Source organism: Mercenaria mercenaria, chromosome 1 (genome assembly GCF_021730395.1).
Source record: "Mercenaria mercenaria strain notata chromosome 1, MADL_Memer_1, whole genome shotgun sequence".
Lineage (NCBI taxonomy): Eukaryota > Metazoa > Mollusca > Bivalvia > Venerida > Veneridae > Mercenaria > Mercenaria mercenaria.
The window spans coordinates 23,460,733-23,483,440 of record NC_069361.1 but is presented as its reverse complement, the minus strand read 5'-3'; the positions used below and the strand labels follow the sequence as shown (position 1 = coordinate 23,483,440).

Below are 22,708 nucleotides of genomic sequence, written 5' to 3'. Positions count from 1 at the left end.
AGAAATGAACGACACATACAAAACAGTTGGTTTATTATCAGATGGCCTTAATATAAAGACTATTACTATTACATATATTACATATACATGCATGTACTCTTCTCCATAAAATTGCTACAGATATGTTCTGCACTTAATTATAAAATATTAAAGGTCTTGCCTAGATGTAAAGGCCAAAAGTGCATCGATCTATATAACAAAAAAATGTACGTGTTGGATAAATAGGACTGGTATATTGATAGAGATTTTTCCTACTATATTGATCTATATTTATTTATTTAGGAACTTGCCCTAAATGTAAGTATTGGTACTTGCTACTTCAATAGGTCATCACTTTGCTTCTTTATAAATTTTAAGAATGAAAAGAAATAAGATCTTTGAGGGGAAAAAAACAGTTGTCGGGTTCCTAGAAGCACTAAGTAGTGTTTAACTTTTTCAAAGCTGCTCGTATGGTGTAAGATGACACAGTCCTATTGAGATAACGGTGTTTAACAATAACTGCTATCATTACAAGAAATTATGATGCTTGATTTGATGACATTGGTTGAAAAAACATCAAAACAACATGGTCAGCTCTTATTGAGGTTGGTTCCAATATGACGCTCAAGTGTTTCTCAAGTTACAAATGTAGGAAAGGCATGGAATTTGTATCATATGCAAATAAATACAATAGGAAGGGTAATAATTAGTTAAGTTGTTGGAAATTTGTAATTCTAAGCAACGTCCATAATTATGATATCACTTTTGGGCACTTACTATATAAAACATATTTTTTTAATGAACATTGTATGTTTTAGGTTGTGATGGTCATACCACATAAGACTTTATCTGTTTTATCGCTTGATGTTGTCTTGCAATATAATTCCAACGGAAACATTAAGCTAACAAATGTGTTAAATATATCTTGAAACATCAGATGCTTTATATAAAGAAGTAAGGATGTAATCAGTCATCTAACATGTTTACCATACACCGGAACCAAGAAAACAACATTATGCAAATAAATATATCATTCAGACCTGTAGAATATCTTCATCTTTACGTTACACACGAACACAAAAGAAACGCATATTGATGAAATATTAGATAGTTATTAAGCCAATAAAACAGTACATTTTCGTGTGATTGTTTTAATCACAGAGTCGATGCCATAAACAAAATAAGAAGGCCACGGCTAGATTTATTATATTGTGAATATTAGATATTGCTATAAAAACGACCTATCATGCAGAAGGGGATGTCCCTCCTTCCTTTGAGTCAAGTATAGCTAGAACTCCAGCCGCTATTTCCAGTATTAGAGCAACCACAGATAGTCCGAAACAATAGCTGAGCTCGAAGTCTCCACGATCTTCTTTGAGCTTTGCAGCAAACACAATCACCCCGATCAGGTAGAGGACGCCTGAAATGTAGATTTATGAATTAATATACATGTATTTGGGTTTCTAACATACGTTTACGTGTTTCCGGAATTTCCACTGGTCACGTGCTTACACGCCCGATATAAATGTTTAACCAAAATGGCTCCCAGTCGCTAGAATAGTCGATATGTTGTAGACAATATACGGGATATAGTGACTGTCTCTGAGAATAAACGCAATCTCGGAGTAAAAACGCCAATCTGGGTAGCCTTACATCGGGCTTTGGCTTATATAAATTTTGCTTGACAACGTACATTTCTGGTCAAACTAATACTTTTATTTTATGTTAATTGATGAAGCAGTGTTTGTCAGAGAGATATAATTTTTCTCACATACTAATTTATTTTGAGTGATATAGGCTAGCTTTGCCGATCTACTTATACAATGACAATGAATAATGATAATAATAATTATAATAATAATTTTATTCAAAGAAGATAGATCTAACATATTTGGCTATATCCAGACTAACATATGCTTTTCTAACATAATTAATAAAAAAAATCATCTTAAGTATGTAACATAGATAGTTAATTTCAATTGCATTAATTTCTAGTTTTTTTGGCGTAAAATTGTATAAACAGTATACTAAGTTCGTCCTTTGTTCTTTATAGTATATTTCTTGATTTGACGAAAATGGTTTCAAGTTATGCTGCAAATGATATAAAGCGAAGTGGTGTGCGTCTTTGCAACCTCACAACACGTGTGACGTCATTTTCATTTGTTTAGCGCACATCTGTTTCCAGCGCTGAGATAGAAAAAATATACCGCTGTCTCACTTGTGGGTGAGATAAATTCCATATTCTGTCAAAACAAACAAATATCCTCTATTTATCTCATGATTGACGTTGTGGAAAATAAAATAAAAATAAAAGCAACAACATCTAGACTTTTTGGTATTAAATCTACACTATAGCTCGATTTTAAGGTCAGCGATGTGTTTATACTTTTAATAATGGAACGGTTTGTTATTTAGGTAATGTTATTCCGTATGATAGTGGTTCTTTCCTAAATCATGCTGATTTCCCTTATCTCAAAATCAAACTCTAGTAGATCTATTTAAGTATAAAAAATATTGGTCGAACTGAAAGAAAGTTCGACGTTTTGGCATGATGAAAAGATTTGACTTGAGATTTGACTTTGATGAAAAGATCATCACTGAATTTATTAAAGTCGTTGAATAAAACGATTAATATTGTAAAGCATCCGTTTTATTCAACCCTTTATGTAATAAAGTGTTTAGATCGTAACCTACAGTCAATGTTGAATACAAATACAAATCAATGTTTACTATTATAATATATATGCATAATTTTAAAGAAGGAGTTACAACCGTTTTGCGCTAAGCCCGCGATATATATGCATAATTTTGCAATAATTAAAATGTCGTTGGGCTTAAATGAAATAAATATTTGACAGTAAATATTTGCTCGTCCCGATGAGCATTGGACACAAAATAGAAACGAGAAAAACGGAAATTTGTGTTACACAATGCATGTATTTTTGTAATTATTTCAATGAATCGACATGATCTCAAGCGGAATCAATTATGTACGGAATCCTGTTTCCGCCATCGACTTTTCGCCTAGACAGAAACGCGAAAACTTGAAATTAAGCATCTAATTTATACTTTTCGTGCTATAAATTTACCGCGAAAAGTCGAAATCTTGAAGTTTTTGACCCGACAATTGTCGTGCAAACGTCAACTTTTCGACCTAGAATCAAGCGCGAAAAGTAGAAATTAAGGGAGCTAATTTCAACTTCTCGTGCTAAGATATTTCCTCGAAAAGTTGAAAAGTCGAAGTTTGTAACGCGACAATTGTCGTGCAAATTTCAACTTATCGACTGAATTTGTAGGGCGAAAAGTATAAGTTAAAGTCTTAACTTCTACTTTTCGTGCCGGTTCTTTGGCCGATAATTTCACGATATTATCGCTTAAATTTCGACTTTTCGTTGTAGGACTAATTTACCGGGGAGGGCATAGAGTCTTGATATTTGATATGTGACATTATCTAATGGTCCTCTATGAAAATGTTCAAATTGTGCCCCTGGGGTGAATAGAGGCCCCGCCCCGGGGGTCCCAAGTTTTACATAGACATGTATAGGAAAATCTTCTTGTCTGATACCGCAAGACCTAGGCCTTTGATATTTGATATCAAGCATTGCCTTGTGCTCCTCTACCAAGATTGTTAAAATTATGCCCCTGGGGTGAAAAGAGGCCCCGCCCCGGGGGGTCCCAATTTTTACATAGACTTATATAGGAAAAAAATTAAAAATCTTCGTGTCTGAAAGTTCAAGGCCTTTGATATTTGGTGTGTAGCATTGCCTAGTAGATCTGTAACAATGTTGTTCAAATTATGACCCTGGGATGGAAAGAGGCCCCGCCGTGGGGTTCATTTGTTATATGAGTTATATAGGAATAAATACTTCGAATATTATCAGATTATATTTCCTAGACTGTTTAATTATAATTACCTGATGACCCTAAGCAATTAGGAGTCACTTGACTGTGACCTTGACCTTCTTTCTTGTTTTTTAAGATACAGCCATGAAATTTGGATGACATGTACAGTTTTGCACACCAGTCTTAAAACTGACTTTCAGTGACCATGAATGTGACCTACTTTATAATATTTTAGAGTCAGTTTGCCATTTAAAAACATGTGGCTCATATTACTCAGGTGAGCGATTCAGGGCCCATCATGACCCTTTGTTGAATTACTTCCCTTTTATGTTACTATAAATAGCTTATTGTGTAACTATTCTATTATTGGTCATAGGGAAAAACCGAGACCACTTTTCTGTGGTACAACATGGATGGTATCTCCAATTTTTAGGTGCATTTTGACATATCTATACCTGGTAAGGATTTTTTGTGGACTTATAGTTTTTGCTGTTGACTTAGAATTTTTTTTTTTGAATTTCTTCTTTTTGTTCTTCCTGTCCTTTGGGCTTCAACAGTTAAGTTCTTTAAATTTTACTCCCATCCTCCTCTGATATAACTCTTGGCGGAGCTCTTGTTTAGAATGGCATTCTGCACCCCCCCCCCCCCCTCCCCACACACACTCCATGCCTTTTTTCCTGGAACAGCCCTAAGTGTTTCATACTTAAGCTGTCGGTTACTCATTTATTTCAGTATAAATGTTGTGTAGGCCTATTTTTGAAAAATAATTTTCATACTAAATGTTGCTCTTGATTTTGATGCTCTCTGAAGGGCGAGTATAATTATATACTAGTCCAAAAGTTCCAACGCCCATATGTACATAATTTTCGATATTTTATTTAATTAACTTAACAGAAAAACATAGTACATAACAATAAAATGTATTAATTGATTGAATGGTGCCTTTTTAAAGTTCGCAGGATCAGTCAATAGCGGGTGTGGCCACCAGCAGCATTCACCACAGCTAAACATCTTCTTCGCGTTGATGCGATCAAACGACGCACACAGTTAATTGGAATGTTACGCCACTCCTGGATAATCGCATTGGTTAGTTCCTGTAGGTTTCTAGGCTGTCTGGGGACGCTGGCGGATCGCCTTGTCGAGCGCGTCCCACAAGTGCTCAATTGGCGACATGTCGGAAGATAACGCAGGCCAATCAAGAATGTTGAGGGCCGTTCTGCTGCAGGTATGCCATATTTATACGAGCCACGTGCGGACGTGCGTTGTCTTCTCCGAGCTCCCCGGTACGTGCACGTCGTGGAGAGGGCACATATGGCGCTAACTGGGTCATGTATATTGTCGGTATATTGTCGACCTAGTTAGCGTCACATGACTAAACCGGGAGTGTGGCCGTAAAAGGGAACAACAATCAACCGGAGTGCATCCTGCCAATATGTACAACGTATTCGTCGGTGGTCTACATGGTGAGCCGCGCCACGACTTGAGGACCTGAGGAGTATGCACCCAACTGGACTTGGGCTTTCGTCGACAGCATGTTGTTTTTTAAAATGTGTTTTTATCCGGTTTTAACAAGCTCACCGGGTGGCTGGTGTGCTCTTACGGCTCTTGACGGAGGCCCAGCACAGACCAGAAGTACGGGCTTGTGGCTTCAACAGGGACTCGAGCGTTTCTAGGTCTTCAGCTGGTTCATGGACGAGGATACACGCCAACACTCCGGGACCTCGGTAGTGGCACACAAAGGGAAGATGGCGGGACATATGGACGATCGCCAGGGTTAATACTTAACAGGCGTTCATGTACCCCGATCCGCGCCCCGGTCTCGAGGCTTGGTGAGTTGGAGTCTACCAACACTATGCCGGATTACCATCTCTGAGGACATGGCACTATGCATGCCATCGTGTGGACCTCTCTTCTGCGGCCGGAGTGCCGGGTCTCAGCCGAGTTGCGGTCTTATCCACCTTTTATTAATTCTTGCGAATAGATCATTGGGCGGCTGATCGGAGTGGCGCTTCGGACGGTGGGGGCGACGTACAACGCGGTGGCGATGACGGCTGATGATGCGGAGCACCGAGGCTTACCACAGATCATGGCGGTGGGATGCATTCCGGATGACCAGACGTTTTATATAGCAGGATAGGGAGGTCTGAACAGCAGAAAGACAAACACGCAGACTACAACATAACTACGCAGAATACAATATAACTACGCAGACTACAACATAACTACGCAGAATACAATATAACTACGCAGACTACAACATAAGAAGGCACCATATAATTACGTTGACATCCACAATAGAAGACATATAACTACGATGTAATATAATTGATGTTCTATAACGGGAGTGAAAAAAGACGATGTGATGAAGGAGGAGGGAATAATTGTAGCAAACAGTTGCCCATATGGTATTAACCGGTGGCGACTAAAATAAACTCAACACACACACACACACGTGCGTTGTCCTTTTGGGAAAATGAGATTGTACGCCGGATGTGCGTTGATATAAGGTACCACCACCAGCACACAAGATGTCCTTTTGGTATCGCTGACCGTTCATGTTACCGTTACGCGCTTCTGACCTATCCTGCAAACTTTAAAAATGCCCCCTTCAATCAATTAATGCATTTTATCGCAGTCTACTGTGGTATTTGATAAGTTTTTGTTTTTTATTCTGTTACAGGATATTTATGTGATACTCATGTTAAATTTCAGTGTATTTGGTATAATATTAAATGAAATATTGATACTTATGTACATATGGGCGTTTGAACTTTTGACTCGTATAGTTACATAAAATTTTGATCATATAAGGATAAGGCATATCCTTTGCAATAAAACTAAAAAAGACAGTGTTTCTTTTAATGTTTTTGTAACACATTGGAGCAATTGTCTCGAGCTACAAGGTGAAAAGCATGGATATCTGATAAGCGACGTCGCCTATGAAAAAGCTCAAATTATGCCCATCAGCCCATAGTATGAAAAAGGAGGGTTAATCATTGTGAATAGTCTTACTCTCTGTGTAACTGACCCACTTTTTAGCTCGACTATTCGAAGAATAAGTAGAGCTATCCTACTCACCACGGCGTCGGCGTCACACCTTGGTTAAGTTTTTCGTACCAGTCCACATTTTGAGAAAGTCTTTTGAGATAAAGCTTTGAAACTTTCAACACTTGTTTACTATCACCATGGCCAGTTATAGGCAAGAGCACATAACTCCATCAAGGATTTTGGCTGAATTATGGCCCCTTTCAACTTAGAATTCTTGGTTTAGTTTTTCGTACCAGTTTGTATTTTGACAAAGTCTTTTGAGATAAAGCTTTGAAACTTTTAACACCTGTTTACCATCACCATATCCAGGTATAGGCAATAGTACATAACTCCATCAAGGATTTTTGCTGAATTATGGCCCCTTTTGACTTAGAAGTCTTGGTTAAGTTTTCCGTACCAGTTCATATTTTTTGTGAAGTGTTTGACATATGGCTTTGAAACTTTTATCACTTGTTCAGTATAATAGTCTCTATCTGTAGGAAAGAGTACATAACTCTGTCATCTGTTTTGGCTGAATTATGGCATTATTTGGACTTTGAAATTGGTTCTGTTTTCATACAAGTCCACGTTTTGTCAAAACTATTTGACATATGGTTTTTTAACTTTAAACACTTGTTTATCATTATGATTTCTATCTGTAGGCAAGAGTACATAACTATTTTGACTGAATTATGGCCCTTTTTGGACTTTGAAATTGGTTCATACATTGCTATTTAGTGCAAGACTTATCGAAATCAAAGAAATACAGGAACATTGTTTGTCTAATCTATTTATTTCTTTTGTTTGAATATCTGTGGAAACATTTTGACCCCATTCTTCAATCTATTCTTCGAATAGTCGAGCGCGCTGTCATCAGACAGCTCTTGTTTTTTAACAAGATCACAGATCCGGAACACCTGCATGATTTTTTCAGTAATTACCTTGAATAATCTTTACCATGAACCTACATGTACTTACCTAGTATTAGCTCACCTGTTGCAAAGTGGCAGGTTGAGCTTTTGTGATTATCCGTTGGCCCATGCATGCATAAACTTTTGCTTGTGATCACTCACTGCAAATGCCACATTTTTCAAGGGTAATTAGGTCAGAATGTTTATCTCGATATCTAGGTCGAGTTTGAATCTAGGTCAAGTGGAGTCAATACCTACGTAACCAAGTACGAAAACACTGTGACCAATCTAGAGGCTATGTTTTTTCAAGGGATCTTCATGAAACTTTGTCAGAATGTTTAGCTTAATGATACCTAGGTCAAGTTTGAATCTGTGTCAAGTAGGATTAGGCTATAATTTTCAGTGGATTTTCATGAATCTTGGTCATAATGTTTCTCTTGATGATATGTAGATCCAGTTCAGTTTTATATGGGTCAACTGGGGTCAAAAATTAGGTCACTATGTCAAATTTGAGGAAAACCGTGCAACCATTTTAAAGGCCACATTTTTTATCAGAGTTTCACGAAACATGGTCAGAATGTTCATTTTAAGCCTTGTGACTACTTTACATGCAACATTTTACAGTGCATCATCATGTAGACAATAGTGACAAGTTTATCAAAGATATTACCAAAATTCTATGTCGTTATTTACCTTTGTGACTTTTTAGAATACACCTATGATTACCTTTTCTTAAACACCATTGAAAAATCTTACTGTTAATTCTATAATCATGTTTAATGTAAACAATGGTTCCAGTGATAACATATATTTTTCCATTGCTCAACAATAATAGGTTGCCAACCCATGTCACCCTTGTATAGCAGCATTGGGTGTATATTTGCCGGTGCCTAGGAAAAATCTCATAGCCCTGTGGTGTATTGCATTGATACAGGAAAATCTTCTTGCACCCCAAACAGCGGCTCCATAGCGTATAATTGGTACCACATTTGAATAATACAATTTTGTATAAACATCATAAGGTAACCCAACAAAGCTTTTGTACTTGGCAATGAGTAGTCCCAGGGCACGGCCAGCACTCTGAGCGACCATCTTGGCTGTAATGTTTAAATCAAGATGTTCAGTTAAGGTTAAACAAGGTATGTATATCTAATAGAACAGACCAATGATATACCTCTATATGACATAGGGTTTCTAGGATCATTAGAAGATGACTTTGGTATTGGGTTTATAATAGTTTTTGACCAGAGTGCTAGAACCTGACCAGTTTTAAAACATGTATTGAATAGACTATGCAAAATAAAAATTGAAGTATCATTCTTTAAAACCTCTCATGGTAACATATCAAAACCAGACGCTGTTCTGCTTTCTTTACTTCTAAAACACATATCAGTATCTAAAACATTGTCAGTTACAATATCAGCTACCTGCATTGGTATAGTCTTACTTTTTCATTTGCAATACCTGTTTTGCCCATTGTTTTCCAAAACTGGTTACTATCACAATGTAGATCAGATAAAATATTATTTTGTGTTTTATACCAATAAAACCTTATAGAACGTTGTACCTCTCTATCAAATTGTTCTTTAACATTAACATATACATGCTTAAAATCATTTTTCAAAGATTTGGAAGAACAATTTAACCAATTTCTTTCTGCTGTATGAACATTTCGCCACAGATCAGACGATTTATCATTCCCCCAAAGGGTTTAAACGTTCTATATTTGGAACAAGATAAAATGTTATTACTATAAATGGTTAATAAAAGGTATTTTCTCATACATTTCTGACTTAACAATATCACACCATTGGTTGTATGCAACATCTATGTCCGACTGCATTCTCAGGCTAGTTACTAGTTTAGCTATTAGGTCATTTAACTGTGTAACTATACTTTGGTCAGACAGAAAATTTCCGGGGATATTACTGAAGTTGGAATTGTCATAACTTTGCGATGGCATGCAGTGAGCCTGTGAATGCAATCCAACATTTACATTGATTTTCCAAAGAAAAAAAGAGTGATCTGGTATATTTCTAGCAATTACATTTCCAATATTTATGCTACTAGTATCTAAAATGTATGACAATGTTGTTGCTCTTTTCATGAGCTATAAAGTTTGCTTTACTTAGCTCTTGATCTTTGCTACATATCCTCCTCAAACTCAAGCCATGCTTGCAGGACAAAGATTACAATTTCAGATTTGTTGTATTAACCATAAATAAAGGGTTATAGCTTCATGACAGGTTTCTGGCATTTCCTTTCCATTCCTTTCAAGAAGGATTTGAAATTCTTCAACATACGCATCAAGACAACCATACTGTGGTGTCCTAACAGTGAATCTTTCTAGAGCATCAATATCCTCAAACTCTACTGGAAATTTGTAGTCTCTTGCACCTTAAAAATAAAAAACAATCTTGAATGAGTGGCAAAATTGCCATCAGTACTTGTTGCACAGTGACACAATATAAAGACCTTCAGAAGCTTGCTAACAGTGTGTGCCCAGATCACTTTGTAAAAAACTGTATCTCTTACGCAATTAAGGACTTTGCAATTACTTGGCACAAATGCTCACCGAAATGAGACCATGTGTCTTGCTTAAGTCCTAGGTCCATACTTCAAATGCACATATAAAGGTTATAGGTCAATTTTGCATTAAACAGAACTTGTCTAGACTGTCTAAATTATGACATAATTTGGTTCAATTGTCCACCATCATCAGACATGTATATTCCAGGTTAAATTATCCCTAAGACAATTTAAAACTAGCGATATATTAAAAGTAATGAACTATGTCCTATTAGATCTTAAAAAAATAAAGCAATAATTACTATGATTATTGGACCGTGAAGTTGAGATACGGTAAAAAAAAAATCTGCTAATTATAATTAAGTATGTACAGTACTGCTTCTTTATGTTTCATTCTGTTCATGTAGGAACGAAGGAACTGAACAACTAACCAAAAAGTTCGGGGTGGTGATAGAGCAGGTTGGCTTTCCAGCAAAACTTGACGAAGTTCTAACACGATGCAAGTTCCACTGTTCTCCTCAATTCATCAAGTTCTTTCTGAAGCAACTTCGTAAAACAAAACCTCAGACACTCCCTGAAAAAAATGGGTAACAAAACAAGAGGGTCATCATAGATGATCTTAAGGTCGCTCACCTGTTGAAGTAGACTGTTTCATTTTTTCAATGTACTAAGTAACCATGTGTCCGATTTTTTGACACTGATCGATCTACGTATCACCTAGATGTCGCATTTAACCAAGTTTGGTAAAAAATCCATCGAAAATTGTAGCCGCTAGAGCGTTCACAGGCTATTTTATAATGTACATAGTAACCTGTGACCTAGTTTTAGACCCAACATGACCCATATTCGAACTTTACCTAGAGATCATCTAGAAGCAATTTATGAGCAGGTTTGGTGAAATTCCAATGAAAATTGTAGCTGCTAGAGTGTTTAAAGGCTTTTTTTAATGTATTAAGTGACTCCATGACCTAGTTTTAGACAAGACATGACAAATATTTAACAAAGACCTAGAACACACCTAGAAGCAACTTCTGACCAGGTTTGTTGAAAATCTAATCAAAATTGTAGCCGCTACAGCATTAAAAAGCTAATTTTCAATGTACTTCGTGACCGTGTGACCTAGCTTTTTTTTTTACCCATCTGACCCATATTCGAACTTGACCTAGATATCATCCAGACACAACTTCTGACCAGGTTTGGTGAAAATTGAAGAAGAATTGTGGCCACTACAGCGCAGACATCGATTGTTTACGCACGGACGCACACACGGACGGAGAGGAACGACAAAATGTGATCACAAAAGGGTTACCTTGTCACTGTGTGACAGGTGAGCTAAAACACCCATTAATTGTATTAATTTATACAATCAGTTCAAATATTTATGAACATGTGTGTGTATATATATAAACAAGAGCTGTCAGTTGACAGCGCGCTCGACTATTCCCCAGTGCTTGATAGTATAATATAAGCTATGAGTAAAACTTCAACATTACAATAAGCATATTCTAAGTCGAAAAGGGGCCATAATTCAGTCAAAATACTTGATAGAGTTGTCTGCTCCTGTTTACAGAATGGGGTCATGATGGAAACAATATGCAAAATATGAAAGCAATATCTCAATGGACTTTGAAAATATTTGGGGTGGTACGCAAACTTTAACATTTGTGTGACGCTCACGCTAACGCTCACGCCGACGCCGGGGCGAGTAGGATAGCTTCCCTATTCTTAGAATAGTCGAGCTAAAAATGATAAAAAAAACATCAAATGCGTTTTTAATATGTATTTCGTCTAACAACCGGTTTCATGTAAAATCGTTACGGCAGACATAATGAAAATGTGGCGTTGCCAAGTAACGTCACAAAGTACACACGTGTACACAAAAATTTATAAAAAACACACACAAAAAAAGTCTGGGAGATCCCTATATAATACATGTAATAGTGTGAAAAATTTCCTACACAGAGAGAAAATGAAATAAAAAATATAGGTCGCCATCCTTGCTTTTGAGTTATCTGCCCTTGAAATCAAGAACAATGAGAAAATCCGATTTCATTGGAAATTCTTCACACTATTATTATATAAGTAACTCCCACACACTATCATCTAAGTAGAGCTTAAATAAGTTACTTTTAACACTATTTGCGAAAATATCTGTACATCTTCTTGTTGAGGTTTCTTACCTGCATATTTGTCAATAATTATTTATACACTTTGTGCATTATACTATGGTTGAGAAAATACTCACACATGAAACTGGACTTTCAGTGGACAATACCCCATTGTCATCCAGATCTTTGAAATAGTCAATCCAGTAGCCTATTCCCATTTGCCGCATTAGCCTCCACCACGACTCGATTCTCTAGAATTATAAAAACAATTTAAAATTCCACTATCCTTGCTTCAAACTGGTAGGTTTAAACAGTCAACATACATTATTCTTGATGACTGAAAAAAGTTCCATGATAAACATTAACATTGTTGGAAGGCAAAAGGTCTACCTATTAGCTTAGTACTCATTCCTAATTGCTGTTGAGTTATCAGTCTTGATATGCACTTCCATAATGAATCATAGACAAGTACCTACAAGTATGCATCAAGCCCGCAGTGCTTATTTGGCCAGTCTAATGTGGCACAGACCCAGTAATCAACCAAACCACTGCAAGCGTCCATTTTTATATGTTTTGTTTACAAGTCGAGTCATTAAGTGGCTAAAATATATCAGTCCATTTACCATATCTGTACATGTACAGAGATTATTATGCAATGACAAGAAAAATATAAATTGGTTTTGAATAAAAAAGTAAAGAACAAAAAGAATTACATGTATAATATGGTATGGTCCAGCTTTCACAACTTCAGACAGATCTTGGACAAGGCTCAAAATTGCCCATTTTCCTGTAATGTGTGTTATTGTAAATAAGGTATTTCCATCAGGCACACATTTCTCTAAAAGTGTTTCTGAACTAGTTTTTGAGTAAATTTATTTAGCAATCACATGACTATTTCTTGTGAATTTTGTCTGACTAGTATGTGATAATGGTTACCATCCTTTGTTGAAAGTTACTATTATGCATTTGGTACTTTGGTACAAGTGGTATAAAAATGGCTATCAATTTTTTTTTAGACAAATAGTACACCTAAGGATAGAACCAGAATCTGATGTTTTCACATATTGGATAATTAATAGCTGGCAATTTCACTGCGGCTTAAAAATAGCAGAGTCAACAAGTAGCCATTAGCTATATAGGTTTCAAAGCCTTCAAGCATGTCAAGATCATCTTTTTTAAACAAAACACAGAAAACAGATAAAAGTATATACCATTAATGCTGCCTGAACTCTGGGCACAACCAAAGTTCTCCTTCTTCTCAAACCAAGGCTACGAAGAATTTTCTCAAGACTTCTAAGACTGTAATACATTAAATAAAACTTAATTTATACTGCCGGTTCATCAAACTTACTTTTCATGGTATTATGTAAATCACACCTTATTAGAGGTTATTACTCAAGTACATATTCTAATGAAGTTCCCTAACTTGTAATTTTATGTGATGTATATGTCACAAAATAAGAGGATTTTTCAAATAATTATGTGTGTTACATTTCTAATCTAAGCGTTAAAAATAATAAAAGTTTAAATTAAAAAAAAATAATTTCGGAATATATATTATCACAGTTTTAAATCATGTGTTATGAATCTGTAAAATACATGAAGGTATTGAAACAATCACAGACATATAAATATATGATCTATATGTCTCTGAAATAAACAATGTACATTTACTTTGTGCACATTGTTTTTTTTTTCTTTCTTCTTTTTATATACTAGTAGATAATCTATAAAACATTACTATTTCTTAATATAAAAATGCATTCCTCATATCTACTACTGTACTACTGTTTACATGAATTCGATATCAATTTTATTCAAATAATTCAATGGTGTTGAATTGTTTGCACCCGACAGCATTTATCTTTTTAAACTAATTAAATATCATGGCATGCACGGCTGATGGACATGTGGGCTTTTAAGCTTGGTGTGTGAGTCTTTGTTTGCTATCAGTTTAGCTACGGAATCCCGTTAGTGCCATGTGAAATGTTGTCCCTCGCCCCTCAAAGGCGATGCACGACATTGCGATACCACATCACGACAATGCGATAAAACACGGGACAATGCGATACGACACCCCAACAAATGAAATACGACGCGAGACAATGCAATATGACATTCGTCAAAATGTCGCGATGTCGCTTCGCAGTGTCGTGCGTTGAGTTGGCAATTTTGGCACGATATGTTGCAGTACCGCGTCACGTTGTTGTCCGTCGTATCGCATTGTCGCGCTTCGTATCGCATTGTAGCGGCATCGTGTCCTGCATTTTAGCGACGCACGACAATGCGATACGACACATGACATTCTTACGGAAACGTTTATGGGGCCTTGCAATGTCGCTTTAGATAACGCAAATATCGACATAATATCGCGAGAAATCAACATATTATCACAACAAGTCGATATATTTTATTGACATATTGCATTCATTTTTCCAATGTTTAACCACTTTTTCTCGTGATCCGCGTAAACTATAAAAATGTTTTCGACATATAATGACGATATGAAACGACCCTTTCTTGATTTACTAAGTGAGTTCTCGTAATATATAGTAATTGCTCTCTTTAGAAATATGGAATTTGGGTTTACAGGCCCGTACGAAGTATTTTCATATTGGGTGGACATTTCCAATACCATGCTAGTAAGACAAATCAACTAGCTGGAAGTTCAATCAGTAGAATAAACGCAATTTTGGAAATTATTTCGGGAATTGTTGCACTGACCCTGTTCCTAGAAGCCTGGCTTACCGCCAATATAAAGTGACTGTAGGGCAGGTTAGACTGTACTTTTACAACTATAAATCAGCACTTAGTTTGCAATTTCTGGGAGCGGGATGTGTTAAAAAAGCGGTTCCTAAAAACAACAGTAAGGTTACCATAATTCCTTTAAATTCTGACAACACACAAAAGATATATGAATGTACACAAAAAAGAAACAAGTTCCATATTTCCTGTCATGAATAAAACATGTAGAAATTATCGATGGAAAAGTATACACTATTCAAGCTGACCACTTATAGTAATGTAAGTTCCTAATCCATGTGAGATGACATAGAGAGCAGATAGGTTACAAACACATTGGTCCGCCAAATGCAATGCAACAGATATTTAGGAAACCCAAGCAGTCTTAATACTCAACATTTTATTTATTTATTTCCCTTAATCATCTTTTTAAAGAAATTCGACTGTATTCTAGATGTACTTCATAAAAATATTAAAACTTGTTTATATTTTTAGTTTAAGAAAGTGTTGTTATTTTCGAACGTTCTTTAATAAAATAATTCATGAAACATAATCATTGTATTTTTTAAAAAATTTGAATATTTACTTTTTATTACGAAATCCATGTTTAACCTAGATCAACTTTATGAAAAACATTTTTGTTATTTAATATAAAAGTGTCTTGGTGTTCATTTATGAAATCCATAAAAATAGAAAAAAAATCAAAGAATTGTCTCACTTTCACAACAACACCTGACGGACGTCTGTTGTGAAAGTAAAACTGTGGATATTTTACTGTGAGACTTATTTTTTCTAATTTTCTTTATCTATTTAATTTGTTAGTTGTTGCTGTTTTTGAAAGAACATGCACTCAGAAAAGGTTGATAAAAATGTGTTATGTGCTAGTGATATGTTATTTGTTCACAGACAAACCAAACTGTGTATGCAGTTATTCTCTGCTTCATACTACCTGTCAACGAGTAGCATTAAGGCACTTACAAATTGCAGTAAACCAGAAATAAATTTTAGTCTTGCTATTACATGCAGCTCTGCCGAGTCTCTTTATAGAAAGGCAAATGATCCGCCGAGTGAAAATTTGGTGCCTAAATACTCGTAAACTGCCTATACTGTGAATCCACATTTTTGTCTAGAGATACTAACACGTTTTTATTTTATGTTTATGTTCATTGTGTATTCGTATAATCTGCTTGACGAGTCCCCTGATCCACGCATACATACTGAATCATAACCAAACACACCTTTCCTACATCCCTGCTCACTGTCATTGAAGTGACTTTGTATACATATAGTCGGGTAAAGTCGAGAACTTGCGTTAGAAAATCAAGAAATGGATGGTTTAATATCGACATAATATGTCGAGGTATCATTACAGCTTACGCGGATCTCGAGAAAAAATGATTAAACATTGAAAAAATGAATGCAATATGTCAATAAAAATAACGACTTGTTATGATAATTTGTTGATTTCTCGCGAAAATATGTCGATATCTGCGTTATCTTACACGACATTGCGAGGCCCATAAACGTTTCCGTACATTCTCAAACGACATTGTCGCGATGTCGTGTCGCATTGTCGTCAATAGCACGATGCGACATCGAATACAGAACACGACAATGCAATACGACATCACAACAATATGATACGACGCGCGAAAATGCGATACGACAAACGACATTGTCGCGATGTCGTATCGCATTGTCGTGCGTCAACTGGTGTTCACTTGAATAAATAGCGGTGTTCACTAAAGAAAACGCCTAATCTTTGTGGCATTTTTTTTTAACAATTCATCAATTTCAATTTATCATTAAAAGCGGTAAAAGTAAGGTATCAAACTGAAATTTCTTTTAAGAATAGTATTGTCAAATCGAATATTAAAAACAAATGTTCTTCCCCGATGGGCGCGCTGTCGGGTTTGCCATTTTTGGCTTAAAACATTACCAGTAAAATAAGGAAAAAGTGCTTATAACAGATTTATTTTGGGTAAATAACTGCAAATAAAAACTTGTTTTGAAAGAAAATGACAAAATCTGAATGTTTGTGACAAAAAAGACAACATCTGTTCATCCGTCTGTACGTAATTTAGGATAAAAGCTGTATTTCCGTACGTAAAATGTCCGTTTTTTTCATTAACTTCAAAAAATTGTAGAATGTTCCAAACACAAGATATTTAAATGGTATTACTTTTATAAATATAATTTTAACATTGTCTAAACGGATACGTAATTTGTATAATTTTACCACCGACGGTTTCGATCGGAGGACCGTCTCAAAATGTATCATTTTTCGTGAAAATATACATACTTCTTCAATATTAAATACAGGGGGGGTCCTTGTCTGAGGAGCTATATCTTCATAACCTGATGTCTGATTTTAATACATGATACTTTGTTGCAAAGGGCAAGCCAATACCTAGAGAAAAGTGGCCACGTCCGGTTCGTATCCGGTCACCTAGGGGTCAAGGTCACAGGTCAAATTCAGGTAAATTCTCAAAATATTGACTTGTTAGAGCAGTCAATGAAATCCTGAAAGCCCAAGCACTACCTTTACTCAGTCCAATGACACCATTGGAGCAATTCTCAGAGCTCCACGGGTCAGGGCAGCTTAGTCTTGGCCAGCACCCTACCGCATATAACAAGTTTCGTCATTTTCTGATACCTGTCCTATTTTTATTATTATTATTATTGTAATTTATACGGAATTTCAGTTGACAATGACACTATGTTAGATTTGACCCTTCTTCGAGTCTCTACACCCCAGGTACCTACCTATACCAATATGGATATGTTTGTAGATGACTTGCCTTTACATTTAAGCTATTACAAGTCCATATGATGCCATTGTGTGCGTCGTATCATATTTAAAATGCTGCTTTCCTTCCTGGCGACCGTATCAAAGTACATTTGTACTTTCAGCAGCTGACTTCATCAAGAACTTACAGACTTTATCGTGTGATAAATAATAAGTCACATTTTAGAGTATTTTTTAGACATATCACGACAGGCAAATCTGAGACCATTAATTATGTTGAAGCAGAAATATACTGTGGGTCTATCATATAGTATTTGATAGTCAAAGAAATGTAAAGATAACATACAGTTTGTGATGTTTATTGCTTGAGAGCGATTAGCGGTTTTGTGTTTTTATTTTGGTCTTTTTTAAAAACTATTTGTAAGAAATGAACTGAAAAGAAACTGTGCATTCCTGGATTCAGAAATTTGTATTAGAGAAACAAACTGAGAGCAAAGGCATGATCGTTAAAGGGCGCATGGCACCGAGTGTAGGTATGTACCGAAGGGGGTATACTGAACAGTTTAAAATATATTATTAATAAACAAGAGCAAAACCACTAGGCTTACAGTCAAAACTGAAAATATCAGAAGGAACACTTTATGGCAGAAAGAAGAAAGAATCCGTATGACTAGGTTTTCCCGTCAGGTAGGCAGCCCCCTAATTTCATATTATGAAGCTTACCTGATACTGACATTCTTTTCCAGGTGTAAAAGTACCAATATTTCCCTGTATGTATGATTCTGCATAAAATAATGCCGAATGTCTTCTTCCAACGACATTTCGAAAAACGGTGATAGTATACAGTTTTTTACCAAGACACCTCTTACCGGTGTAGGGTTATGCTCACTCAAATTAGTCCTACAACGAAAAGTCGAAATTTAAGCGATAATATCGCGAAATTATCGGCCAAAGAACTGGCACGAAAAGTAGAAGTTAAGACTTTAATTTATACTTTTCGCCCTACAAATTCAGTCGATAAGTTGAAATTTGCACGACAATTGTCGCGTTACAAACTTCGACTTTTCAACTTTTCGAGGAAATATCTTAGCACGAGAAGTTGAAATTAGCTCTCTTAATTTCTACTTTTCGCGCTTGATTCTAGGTCGAAAAGTTGACGTTTGCACGACAATTGTCGGGTCAAAAACTTCAAGATTTCGACTTTTCGCGGTAAATTTATAGCACGAAAAGTATAAATTAGATGCTTAATTTCAAGTTTTCGCGTTTCTGTCTAGTCGAAAAGTCGATGGCGGAAACAGGATTCCGTAATTATGTTCACATTAGCTTTATCGCTGTGCAAAGCGCGAAGTTTACAATGTCACAATATTCGGTTGTAAGTACCTGTTTATGATTTTATGAGAGTTCAGAACAATCGTTTTCTTTCTTTCTAAATTTTATGGGTTTTTTTTTTACACCCAACATGTTAAAACATTTGCAATCTTAGATTTATTATCGGTTTGTTAACTTCGCTGCTGTAATTTAAGTTTAATATGCAGCGTATGTAATATATAACTTGTGTAACAAACCAACCAGAAGATTGTAATAAAGAACAAAAATATATAACAGAGACGTAAATTAAGGGTCAGTTAAAAGTATAATACAATATATAGATCATTCAACCTGTGACAATGCAAATGATGGCTGTTGCCATGGTAATCTCTCCATTCTTCTGACAACTGGGTACAAACATGTACAATATCAGGAGGAACAATGCCACATTTATACCAAAGAATCCGAATGTCACCAAAGCCTGGCAGGCGGCAAACCAGTCTGAAAAAAAAAACAACAACAGACGAATGTTTATTTACTGGCTTGGATAACACCCATACAGATTTTACATAAGATTTGAGTACTGGTTAGTGACTGAAATGCTGACCGATGGGTTAGAATCGGTTTCGGCAGAAATGTCTGAGACGTTATACCACGGAATATATATATACCTGGGAATATGCATAATATGGAAATCAAAAGAATTAAATACGAATTTTCCAATATTAAAACAAGTTAAGGCATAGCAAAAGTTCCTTCTAGGGCACATCTATATAAATATGTAATGATCAGCTTGTAAATGTTTGGTTGCAATATCTGTTTTTAATATTGGTCATCAGTGTGTGGAACCCCAGGATTGGACGCAAGGATATGACCATTTAAACTTATTGACATAAACAGTATTCGCTTTAATTTTTTTCCAGTTTAACTTTCTAATGTAGTGATTTGATGCGCTAACAGTCTACCTCCTCGCACACAACAAACTTAGCGGTTACTGACCAAGTAATTCATGGCTGTAAGTTAGCAATATCTGTCCAAAACCCGTGAGTGTGACATCCGGGCATTCGATGCGTGAATTTGTTGCGCACAATGAGAAAGTTTGTTGTCGCATATTGACCCTGCATTCGAAGGTAACGACGTATGTTATACTATGTTACAAATACGATGATTGGCATGTTCATTTTCAAAGGGAGACAACTTTTTCTCGACGATTACTTAAAATAATCGGAAAAAATTGTCTCCCTTTGAAAATGAATGCCATTTGTACTTAAAATAATCGGAAAAAGTTGTCTCCCTTTGAAATTAAATACCATTTGTAAAGAAATAAAGATAAACAATTGCTGAAAACTGTGTTCCACCTTGTTATGCGAAATTTCACTACTTGTACGCTATTGCAAATGCATCAAAACGAACATGTGTAACTGTTCTTTGAAAATGGTGAGTTTTTAAAGGCGTTTAACTGTCCGGAAGTGGAGTTCCTTTAGGCAGTCCTTTTCCGGAATTCAATGTTTATATCTGTATACTGACACTTGTTTCGTAAAGTAATATACATGTTTTACATGCTGTTCAATTTTCATGTCAAACAACTCTTTCTTTCTATGATTTGGTGTTGTTTGAATTTTGTTTCTAAAGGCCTTCTTCGAAACCTTAACAAAAATATCAATCCATTTTGTTATATCATCAACTGCAGAAATAATTTTAGCCCCAGACAGCATTCAACAAATAGTATAAAAGCAATATAATCAAGGTATTTACTTGTTTGTAGAGCGAATATGTGATACAATAGTAAGCCGCTGAAGTACAATACCGGAAGTCGTGAATGCGCGCCTACGCTCTTCCGCCTAAAAGTACCTACTCTCTTTCGGACAAGACTCAATACATAAGGTTTACTAAAAGACAGAGGAGTCTCCTGAAATTGCACTATGTAATACAGGTACCTTCAAATTGGAGGATTACGAAGCCGTCACCGGACATTACAGTCTACACTATAAGTTACAATATGATTTTATTAAAATCATTACTTATGATGGCTTTACAGATGAGCAGGCAATAATTACAATGCACCAACAAATGAAAAAGGTATTCACCAGTAAATTAACTGAGTAAGATGTATTAAAGTAGTGAGCGGAATTAAAAATAGAGATTTACAGACTAGATTTTTGCTTGTATTGCTTCAGTTCTAAATGATTATTTAGTCTGTGCTTTATTGAAATCAAATCCGTAATTTTATATTTCGTACTTTCTGTAAAATTTCAGCATTTTTCCTTCATTCACGTGCGACATGTACGTATCTTATTTGAATAAATGTTTAAGTTTAAAAAAAAATATTACCGCATTTAAGGTAACAGTCAAAAAGATATATATTTTTTTCTAGACATAGGCTAAACCGTGTAATCGATTTTAATTAAGTAATAACTTTTAACTTACCGTTTGCCCAGCCGTCTGTTTGAGAGCATCCAGGGGTATATTTGTTGTCGGAGCAAATACGCCACAGCCCAATGTGTATGCGATCAGCAGTACCAGACTTTGCCTCTCCCCAGCCAGTGCACGTGTAGGCTATCCACACAAACAGCGTCGCTATTAGCAACAACACTACGGCTATCTTGGCAAAAAGTCCAGCTCCCTTAAATCCGTCAACTACTCCCATTTTGCAAATTACTTATATGATAATCCTTCAGGTTTTGAGATGGTTCCACCGCTTTAATTATACCTTTGTCAATTCTCTTTATTTTTTCGCACGTTCAATATTTATTAATTGCTGTTTTTAATCAATATTTTTATAGTTGGAAATTTTTTTTTTAAAGTACAACAATCGCTTTTGTTTTGGCAACGATTTTTACAGCGAAATTGAGTATTTATCAAAACTATAATAATCTATTCTGATTTATTGCTTTCTGTGTTAATTATTGATAGCACATGTATCTACCTCATTTACCAGGGAGTAATGTGTTTTTTGTCAAGATTTATATACCGACTGGTTGCTATACAGCGGTAACTAATGTAAACAGTTTACATTGATTATAATTTCAATTTCAAAACAATAGGAGTATAATATTTCAAGTTCTTCGGCGACAATTCATTGCGTTGATATAGTGACTTCAAATATAAAACACTTGAATTATCTAATAGCCTGTTCAATTTGCACCATTTGTTTTGGATTTGTGGAATGCAGTGCACAATGTTGAAGCCATGCATGACAATGTTCATTCAAAAGTAGTTTTGCTATAATTCTTCAGAATGGAAATAATATGCACTCTTAGTTGTAAGATTACACAATTCGAAAATTGTCAATACTACCTGCACAACGAATGTACTTATTTGTATTTTAGACCATGTTCATTGATTTACACCAAGGCGCTCTCATTATTAACTTTGTGGGATCGGGTCCCACAAGGTCACGACCACGCCTATTAAAACACCAGTATTGGTTTTAAATCCAAATGTTTTATTTACAGTTGAAGCCCGTTTCATTTCAGTTTGTTTATCTCACTCAATATTATACACTTATTAAA

At 35.6% G+C, this 22,708-nt stretch overlaps 1 protein-coding gene across 1 annotated transcript; it reads right to left on the bottom strand.

Annotated features, from left to right (window-relative positions):
• Positions 1-16: 16 nt before the first annotated feature.
• Positions 17-22,136, bottom strand: LOC123543691 (uncharacterized). Its single transcript, XM_045329763.2, has 3 exons — positions 21,624-22,136; positions 19,548-19,697; positions 17-1,399 (listed from the first exon to the last, which is right to left on the bottom strand). The coding sequence occupies exons 1-3, from the start codon at positions 21,841-21,843 to the stop codon at positions 1,224-1,226; spliced, it is 546 nt and encodes a 181-aa protein (XP_045185698.2). The 5' UTR covers positions 21,844-22,136; the 3' UTR covers positions 17-1,223.
• Between the last annotated feature and the right edge of the window lie 572 nt (positions 22,137-22,708).